Source organism: Octodon degus, unplaced genomic scaffold (assembly GCF_000260255.1).
Source record: "Octodon degus isolate 3935 unplaced genomic scaffold, OctDeg1.0 scaffold00222, whole genome shotgun sequence".
Classification (NCBI taxonomy): Eukaryota; Metazoa; Chordata; class Mammalia; order Rodentia; family Octodontidae; genus Octodon; species Octodon degus.
The window spans coordinates 1,638,026-1,647,986 of NW_004524798.1; the positions used below are offsets into that span (position 1 = coordinate 1,638,026).

General features: G+C 55.2%; 1 protein-coding gene across 2 annotated transcripts in view; it reads left to right on the top strand.

Moving 5' to 3' along the window:
• Positions 1-447: 447 nt before the first annotated feature.
• Trim25 (tripartite motif containing 25) overlaps positions 448-9,961 on the top strand; it is a 14,198-nt gene continuing 4,684 nt past the window's right edge. For both annotated transcript variants that reach the window (XM_023705503.1, XM_023705504.1), the window contains exons 1-4: positions 448-1,111; positions 5,725-5,820; positions 7,313-7,546; positions 9,294-9,465. In XM_023705503.1, the coding sequence (XP_023561271.1) occupies positions 518-1,111; positions 5,725-5,820; positions 7,313-7,546; positions 9,294-9,465 (1,096 nt within the window). In that variant the 5' untranslated portion in view covers positions 448-517. The remainder of the gene's footprint in view (positions 1,112-5,724; positions 5,821-7,312; positions 7,547-9,293; positions 9,466-9,961) is intronic.

Consider the following 9,961-nt stretch of genomic DNA (forward strand, 5'->3'; position numbering starts at 1 on the left):
CTCAGAGGAACAGCGCCTGCCTGGCAAGCGCAAAGTCCCGAGTTCGATTGCTGACACCAGGCTGAGTAATCCCGTGTACAACTACTTCTTTACAAGCTCCCCCGGCCCAGCCTCCCCGGCCAGGACCCCGCGGGGCCGACTGGGGTGCGCAGGTGGACGCGGGAGACAGGCTGCCCCTTGGTGCAGAGACCAGTCCCGGCTTCACCCAGTGTGGTCCCCACAGAGGCCACAGAAAAGCAAGGGGATGTGGATGGGAAGCCCGAGTCCCCGGAGCGAAGCGCCCCGCCCGCCTCAGCCACACCCCGACCTCTGGGCGTGCAGGTCTCCGCCCGCTCCCCGAGCGCCAGCTAGCGGGCGACAGGGGGACCCCCGTCCTCACACCCCGCCCACGTGACTTCCTGATCTCCGGGCCCCGCCCGCCCGCCCGCTGAGTTTCGTTTCCGCGCGCTGGCCGGGGAGGTTGAGTCGCTGTCCCTCTGCCGCTGCTCGCACGTCCCGTCGGATCCCCGCCGGCGCCATGGCCGAGCTGTGCCCGCTAGCCGAGGAGCTGTCGTGCTGCATCTGCCTGGAGCTCTTCAAGGAGCCGGTCACCACCCCGTGCGGCCACAACTTCTGCATGTCGTGCCTGGACGAGACCTGGGCCGTCCAGGGCGCGCCGTACCAGTGTCCCCAGTGTCGCACCGTCTACACCACGCGCCCGCTGCTGCACAAGAACACGGTGCTGTGCGCGGTGGTGGGGCAGTTCCAGCAGGCCGAGCAGGCACAGGCGTCCACCGACGACTGGACGCCGCCTGCCGGCTCCCCGGCCCCGAGCCCGGCCGCACAGGTGTCCTGCGACCACTGCCTGAAGGAGGCCGCGGTGAAGACCTGCCTGGTGTGCATGGCCTCCTTCTGCCAGGAGCACGTGAAGCCGCACCTGGAGAGCCCGGCCTTCCTGGACCACCGGCTGCAGGCCCCGGTCCGTGACCTGCAGCGCCGCAAATGCTCGCAGCACAACCGCCTGCGGGAGTTCTTCTGCCCCGAGCACAGCGAGTGCATCTGCCACATCTGCCTGGTGGAGCACAAGGCCTGCTCCCCCAAGTCGCTGAGCCAGGCCAGTGCCGACCTCGAGGTAGGCCAGGCAAGGAGGGCGCACAGGAGGGCGCACGGGGCCCTGGGACCCATTGGGTTGCCCTCTGGGGCCAGCGTGGGATCCCCTGGGGAGATGGGCTCTGCGGGTGCGTGCCGATGGGCCTGAGCTCTGCCGCTTGCAGGCCACTATGGGTCCTGGATCGGGTTGGGCTGGGCTGGGAGACCCCGTGCGAATGGGATGAGCGTCCCCAGAAAGGAGCTGAAGATTAGGTAGCTCTCCACGTCATCCACTGCCTGCTCCCCACGCAGGGCCCTAGTATGGTTCCGGGCCCCCCACCCGTGTCCATCTGACGGTGTCGAGTAGCCAGTCTTGATCGTCACATGTGAGCCCAGGAGATGACTTCTGTGTCCTCCTTAAGTCCTAGTGCCACGCAGCAGGTTTGTGTTAGTTCCATTTCACAGCTCAGGGAAACTGAGATTCAGAGAGGCTCATGTAGCAGAGTTGGTGCGTGAACGGCCGGGGGGACCCAAAAACTGCAGCTTCTCCCCGTGGAGTGAGACCAGAGCACCAGACATTCTTGAACAAAAGGCTCTGTGGAGCTGGAGAGTTCTGGTGGCCAGGGAGGTCAGGAAGGGCCAGGCGATACCCGGATATGCACTGAGGGGGAGCCAGGTCTTGCAGCATAGTGTCCTCATCCTAGTGTGTGACTTCGAGCATGAGACTTGGCCTCAGGTCCTGGGTCAGAATTGGTGGAGGGAGGAGGAGGGTCAGGTGGAATCTCAGGGTCTTGAAGATCTGTGGATGTTTGTAGTGGCTTGGGGACATGCATTTGCCTCGTGGATTCAAGGCAGAGGCTGAGAAGGTGTAGTCAACTTCAGGGAGAGCAAAGTCTGGCCTACTGTTGTCAGGGGAACTTAAGCCTAGACAAGGTCAGGGGTTGGGAGTGGGGGCAGGTGACTCTGGGACCAGGTTTGGGCCTTGTTCCCTCTGCCTGGGCTGTCCAGTCCTACCTGCCTCTCGGAGGCTGAGCTGGGCCCCACAGGAATTTTTCCCTAGGTCTCAGCAGCTGGACCTCAGGGCAAGTCCTTCAAGCTCTATGGTCACCATAATTTTGGCATACACAATATGTAATCCAAATATATGCTGAATGGATGAATGTTTAAATTATTATTATTATTATTATTATTAATTTATGGTACCAGGGATCGAACTTGGGACCTTGTGTTTGCCAGGCAGGGGCTTAAGCCACTGAGCTATGTCCCAGGCCCACTAAAATTTTTATTACGTCAGACGACACATTGCTGTTGGTCCTCACTGCTGCTGATCCCCCACCTTCAGACACACGTATCCTCTCGCTCTTGCCACTTTCTGAGAAAGTTCCGAAGTCCTCTTTTTACAAGCATCTTTGTGAGGTGTGATCAGACTACAGTGAATGCTGCTGCCGAATGCCATCAGACAGAAAGGCAGAGCGGCAAAACACGACAGGACACACTACAGGCCAGGACACACTACCCAGCTCTTTTGCTCGGTTTAGCACTGTGTGACTTCCGGCTCTTCCCCAAATTCAAAAGAACCGTGAAACGTAAGTGTTCTGAATGGAATCAGGACACAAAAGAGGCCTCCCGAACTGCTTGAGAAAGTGTGGAGAGCAGGGCACGGCGGCGCATGCCTGTTCTCCCAGCACTCTGGAGGCTGAGGCAGGAGGATCGTTGTGAGTTTGAGACCAGCCTGGGCTGCAGAGTGAGATCAAGGCCAGCCTGAGTAACATAGAGAGATCCTGTCTCAAAACAGACAAACACAAACAACATGATTTTTAAAAGTGGCAAGAATGAGGGGACAGATGTAAGTGAAGGGGTGTGTTTTGGGGGGACTCGTAGCAATATGTCTTTTACTGTATTTTTTTTTTTTAATTTTAAACATTCTGTGTTTGCTGCCTGCTCCAGGAGAGAACATGCCCAACCTTGGGACCTGCAGCCCTGCTTCACCCCACAGAGCGAGGCTTTCGGCTGTGTCCATACCATCTCAGCCTACACTTCCTTATTTTGAGCCCCGCCCCCAGGGGGAGATTAGCGGGGCTGGGGTAGCCAGCCCTTCAAGGGCAGGGGCCAGGCCCTTACAGGGGCTTCAGCCAGAGGGGGCCTGAATCTTGGTTTGACTCCCAATCTGGGAAGTGGTAAAAAGGGGACACGCTGGGCACGTGGGGACATTCCTGTAGTTTCAGCCCTTTGGGAGACTGAGACTGGAGGATTGCAAGTTCAAGCGTAACTAGAGCAATTGAGTGACTTAGATTCTGTCTCAAAATAAAAAATTAGAAAGGGCTGGGGTTATGGCATGGAGGGATGGGGAGGCAGCTCACCGGGAACGCCCCACAGGTGGTCCTATGGTTTCCCTTGCTCAGGCCTGAGGACAGGGAGACAGGCGTGTGGTGGAGGCGCGGTATACTCCCTGCTCTGGACGCCGGATGGCCTTTGCTGCAGACCTTGAGCTCCTGGGCAGTGGGGCTCGAGCAGAGACAATTAGGGAGGTTCTTATCCATGGGGTGGGGCAGAGAGGCCTGTACAGGCTGGCAGTGCCACTGCTCCTTTGTAGCAGCTCTGCATGTTGCCGTGTGTGGGATTTAATCCCCTAAACAGGGTTCCCTGGGGTACTGCAGTTCCAGCACCAGCCCAACTGCGCAGCACCTTCAGCCCGGCTCTGTCCTTGGCCTCTGCAACATGATCCTCGGATCTTCAAAAGTTCTTGCTGGGCGCAGTGGCGCACACCTGTCATTGCAGCAATTTGGGAGGCTGAGGCATGAGGATCACATTTTCAAGTCCTGGGGAGGCAACTTGGCAAGGCTCTGTCTCAAAATAAAAAATAAGAAGAGGGCTGGGGGGGAGGCAACTTGGCAAGGCTCTGTCTCAAAATAAAAAATAAGAAGAGGGCTGGGGATGTAGCTTAGTGCCTAGGCCGTGGGTTCAACCCCAGTCCCATCACCACCAAAAATAAAAGTTCTTTACCCTTGACTAAGCGATCGTTGCAGTAGCCAAAGTCCCCAGTTTGTTTGATTAATGATAGATAAACTTTAAAAAGACAGGGCTTGCTGCAGTGTGCAAAGCGTTGTTTAAGTGAAACTGCTTGCAGCCGCTGGGTGTCCTAGGTCTCCTCTCCGTGGCCATGGCTGCCTGGGCCTGGCCTTTGGCTGGGTCAGTGTGGAGCCATGGGGAGGGGCAGTGTTGCAGGGGTCCAGTCTGAATCATAGTGACTTGGGCTTTCCAGGGCAAGGACCTGGGGCCTTGGATTCAGCTTCCAGCCCTGATGCATGACTGTCACTTCTTGGACTCTAGATTCAAGGTCAGGGTCAGCCCTGATAAGAGTGGGAAAGCAGAAGAGATGTTGAGCTGGGTACTTACAGAAAGGAAATGTCATTTTTCCCCTTTGTTTCCCTAGAAATTTCCAGCACACTCAGTTTGGTCATATGTCTATAATTTTATTTTTTGAGACAGTCTCGCTATAGGTTGGCCTTGAACTCACTATGTATCCCAGACTGGCCTTGACTCCTGGCAATCCTCCTGCCTCAGCCTCCTGAGTGATGGGATTACAGGATTTCAATAGTAGGACCTTGGCTGCGCCAGTTAACAGCACCGCGGCCTTGCACAAGTCACCTTATTGTATGACAGCATTCTTTTCTGTGTAAAGCAATCCTACCCTGTAGTATTGTTTTTAGGTTGCTTTAAATGAATTAATATATGTAGGGTACTAGACTCATACCCCGTACACAGCAAGTACATGCTAACTGCTAGCTACCCTTCTCATTTCTGTACCCTGGCATTTCCTCAAAGCATGGATGTGGAAACTTAAGGTACTGATGTGATTGTGTGTGTGTGTGTGTGTGTGTGTGTGTGTGTGTTACTGGGGGTTGAATCCAGGACCTTCCCACTCAGCAACCACCCCAAACCCTTTATTATTAGTTTAAAATGTTGAGACAGGGTGTCACTAAATTGCTAGGTTGCTGGAACTTCCTTCCTGCTCCAGCCTCCCAGAGTGCTGGGATTATCCTGCCTGGCTGAATAGGAGGGTGGTATCGGCATCCTGCCTCACTTCCCTTGGTCAGGCCGAGCTAGCTGACCTCAGGGCCTGGGCTGATTCTGTGGGTTCACCCCCATGGCCTGGCTCATCCTACTCCTTGCTTGTTGGCCCAGCCTGGGGTGGCCGGCTGAGTCTGGGGCTCTGATTTCTGCTCCGTGCTGTGCTGAGGCTGCTGATAAAGGATATCCCGACTTCCTTCTGGATTGCCACGCCCTCTAGAGAAACATACCAGATCAGGCCTGTCTCTCTGAGTGGGTCCCCTTCTCCTGTGTCTTTTTTGGGGGAGATTCTGGCTGATTTTCTGCTGTGCGCTGGGAAGGTTGTCCCCGTGGTTGAATATGCCACCACAGAAGCGGCTGTCACTGTGTAGCTGGCCACCTCCCTGTCCTCTGTGCCTTGATCTAAGCAGCTGTCACAGGAACGGTGGTGAGCAGGGTCACTGTCACAGAAGCCAGCATTTATTGTGGTCCAGGGCACTGATGTTTGAGCTGTTCACTTAGCCTCAAAGAGAGATTTGGGGGTAGTCTGGGTGGGAGCCAGGCCAGCCCAGTAGGGCCTCTTACCCCTGTTTGCCTCCTCCACAGGGCAAGCTGAGACAGAAGGTCGGCTTCATGTACGGGCAACTCAATGGGGCAACGCATGCGCTGGAGGAAGTGCGGGCCCGGAAGCAGAACGCACAGGTGAGTGTCCCGCCCCGCCCCCACCTCCTCGGCCTCCCAGCCAGAGAGACAAGGCCCAGAGCTGAGGAAGCAGAGCCTGCTCACAGGCATCAGAACTGTATCCTGCCAAAGTGTGCGGAAGGCTGTGTGCCCAAGGAGGATGCACTGCAAACCCAAATGGAAAGCCGCCGAGACACCCTGCCTCGCTGGGCACGGTGGTGCCCTTGGGAAGCTGACGCGGGAAGATGGCCAGGCCTTCCGAGCCAGCCTGGGCTACACAGCAAGACCCTGACTCAAAAAAGTGACCCCAAACAGTGATATAGAAAGTGGTGATAGGGGCCGGGGAGATGGCTCAGTGGACTAAGCGCTTCCCTGCAAGCGCAAGGCCCTGAGTTCAATCCCCAGTTCCACCAAAAAAAAAAAAAAAAAAAAAAAAAGTGGTTATAATATGAGGTAGGCGAAAAATAGGAAGCAGAAGTTTATACTCACTAGGGCTACATCTATCTATGCAAAGGACATATGTCATTTCCAATCCTGTCGCCCAGGCCAATAGGAGGGGCTTAGCTAGACAAAGGTGGCCTGTGGCCAACTAGCATATACTTGCTCTGAAAATCTGTTAACATCCAGGCATTAGTGACCTGAACAACACACTGAGCTGCCCAGCTTAGCGACTGCTTGCCCTATAGGGTTTGGGATATGCAATAGGGGCATCTAGGAGTGGTTTCTTTTCTTTTTTTTCTTTTCTTTTCTTTTCTTTTCTTTTCTTTCTTTCTTTCTCTTTCTTCCTTTTCTTCCTTCTTTCCTTTCTTTTCTCTTTCTCCTTCTCTTCTATTTCCTTGTGGTATGGGAGATTGAACGTAGGGCCTTCTCACTGAGCTATATCCCCAGCCCTTTTAAATTTTTATTTTGATACAGGTTTTCACTCAGTTGTTGAGTTGCCCAGGCTGGTCTAGAACTCTGGATCTTCCCGCCTCAGCCTCCCAGCGGGCTGGGAGTATAGGCGTGCACCCCTCCTGACCCTCAGCTTCCTTTTGCACGAGTGACAGCATTGCTTATCTCACTCCTGGCTGCGCCTCAACCCTGGAATTCGCTTAGTCACATCCCAGTGCCTAGCTGCAGAGGGATTTGGGAAACACAGTCGTGACATTTTGTATCTAGGCAGAGCTGCAGAGTGAGGCGGTCTGCAGGGCTCCATTGTGAGTTCAAGGCCAGCCTGAGCCAGAAAGTGAGACCCTGTCTCAGAAACCAAAACCAAAACAGCTCAGTGCTGCTTACGAATATTCCAGGTGTGTCTCTGAGGTGGTCTGTGAGATTTGGGGAGCATATTCCAAGGTTGGGGTACTGGGAGGGGTCAGGGCATCTCCACATTTGTTCACTAGGTGCTGCAAATGCGTGGCCAAAGTGGCTGCATGGTCCCTGCTCCCCCTGAAGTTAGGTGCAGGTCTTGTCCTGGACACTGAGGCGCCTTCGCCTCTGCCCAGGCTGACGGGAGCCCACTTGCCTTGGCCCTTAGGATGCTGCAGGCCAGAAGATTGAGCTGCTGAAACAGGAATACAAGGAAATGAAGGCGCTCGTTGACTCCTCTGAGGTCAGCGCTACACGCAAGATAATGGAGGAAGAAAGGAGGGTCAGCAGCAAGTTCGACAGCATTTACCAGATCCTGCTCAAGAAGAGGAATGAGATCCAGACCCTGAAGGATGAGCTCGAGCGCAACCTGGCCAAGGCGGATGAGTTTGAATTTCTGGAGGTGAGTGAGGAGGAGAGAGCTGCTGGGTGTCCTTCGGTCCTCCCAGAGTCAGGGCTAGGGGAGGTCACTAGAAGCGTCCCTGATGAGCTGGACATGGTGGTGCTTGCCCGTAATCCCAGCACTTGGGAATCTGTAGCAGGAGGATGGCTGCAAGTTCAAAGCCAGTCTGGGCTACATAGTGAGTTCAAGGCCAGCCTAGACTCCATAGCAAGGTGCATACTGTATTAGTTTTCTATGCTGTGCAATAGCTGGTCCTGGATTTGAAGGACATTATGTTTGTTGTTTGCCAGCTCCTTGGGCTATGTGCCTGGGGTCTCACGAGGCTTCGGCCTGGGGGTTGGCGGACTGCACTGGTCCTAGAGCTCATGCCTGGCCTCCAAGCTCACCTGGATTTTTGGCGGAATTCAGCCCCCTGGGTTGTAGGATCCAGGTTCCCACTTTCTAGCTGGCTGTCAGTTGAGGTCTTCTGTCGACCTTGCAGCTAATTTTGTCAAGCCCAGGAGAGAATGTGTTTCCATCTCTCTTTGGAAGGATTTTTACTTGATTTAAGTCTGGCTCCTTCAGGAAAATCACCCTGTTGGCTCCCTCAAAGTCAGCTGCTGTAGACTCTTGGTTATATCCACAGTGCTCCTTCCCCTTTGCCGTACATATGATATAAGCTAATTATGGGGGTGCTGCCTTACCCCACTGCTACCCCACGTCCTGAGGAGGAGGGAGGGATCATGCAGGATGTGTACAGGGGAGGGACAGAAATGTGGGCTATCCTAGCCTGTCACCTACCACAGGCCTCCGCTCCTCCCCTGAGCTTCCTCCACCTGCCTCAGAAGAGCCCTTCCAAAGCATCTGAGCTCTGCTCTTCCTGGCCTCCTACTCGTGAGGTCCCTGGTGCCCAGGCCTCGCCTTTGCCTGCAGCCTCCTTTCTTGCCAGCACCCTCAGGCCCCACTGTGCCTCATGCCCTAACCGCAGCAGGGCCCTCATCACTTCCGGGTCAGTGGGCTGAGGTGGCAGGGACCCTACCCTCCACTGTCCGGTGGATCCTGTCTGTTTCCAGGGCCAGGTCCTGTCTGCCTAGGCTCCCATTATTGTGCCACTTGTTATTCAAGAGGATGTCACATTGCCATAGCTGTGGCAGTTGATGACACTGCTGGTGTGCCAGCTTTTGTGTCCTGACCCAAAGCCCATCCGTGGCTCCCTGCTCCTTCCTCCTTGATTGTCCCATGCGGAGCCTGGCATGTGGGGGCTGCCACCACCTCCAGAACCCCAGCTTCCTTGCTCTGGGAGTGCAGGATGGGTGGAACCCTTTCCCCTCTCTGCACGCTGCTGCCCATGTCCGGGCTGAGCCGGCTGAGAAGGGAGTGAGTGTGGGTCTCTTGCACAGGGCTAGACCCCAGGTAGGCTCAAAGCTGGGACTTCAATGGGACCCTCCTGTCTTGTGGGACATGCCCAGGCCCTGTCCCTGGGATTAGGGCTGCTCCTCTAGGGAGGCAACCAGGGGCCCTGTGTTCCTGTGCTTCCCTTGTCCCCACTATAGGCTAGCGAGGGGCCCTGTGTCCCAGCTGCTTCTGTGCCACTTGTTGGTAGAGTTGTTTCAAGGATGCATTACGCTTCTGGAGACTTAAGGCCTGAAGCCTGAACTGTCTCCTTGCTCTTGGCATCCATGGGCGCCAGGAGCTGCATGAATTGGAGAGGACGGAACCATGCTGTGGCTCTCCAGAGTCACCTGCCTTAACCTCCTGCTTGTTCCAGAAAGCGTCAAAACTGCAAGGGATCTGCACAAAGCCCGTGTACATCCCCAAGGTGGAGCTGGATTATGAGCTGATAAAGGGCGTGTGGCAGGGCACCATCGACCTCAAGAACGAGCTGCAGCGGGCAGTTCAGAAGCCACAGGACAAGAAGCCCGAGGAGGCCCCCAGCTCAGGTGACAGCAACAGCTCTCTGCTTCCCTGACACTAGGGTCTTCCAGGCACCAGTGGGGCAGGGAGCATGGAGTCAGAGCTCTGGGACCCGTGTCTTCCTCACCTGACATCGTAGCCATCCTTCCTGGAAGATTCCTGTGGTCTCCGAGCTATGTGGGGGTGTGGACATCCAACCCGAATGGGTTTTAGGTGGATTTTGGCCTGGGCATGTGTTTGGGGGGCCAAGAGAGCAGGAAGTCCTCCTGACACCCCTTCTTCCTCATTCCAAGCCACCACCAGCTCAATTTTTTTTTTTCCTACTGAGAATTGAACTTACAACCTGTGATGATGGTGGCCTCCTAAGTGGTCCCTCTGTGTCCACTCCTGCAGCACAACAGAGTCTGTCAAAATGCGGGTCTTTTGCACCACGGATTTGGCTCAGTAGAATAAGCACTTGTCTGGCAAGTGCAAGGGCCTGAGTTCAATCCCCAGTTCCGCAAAAAAAAAAAAAAAAAAAAA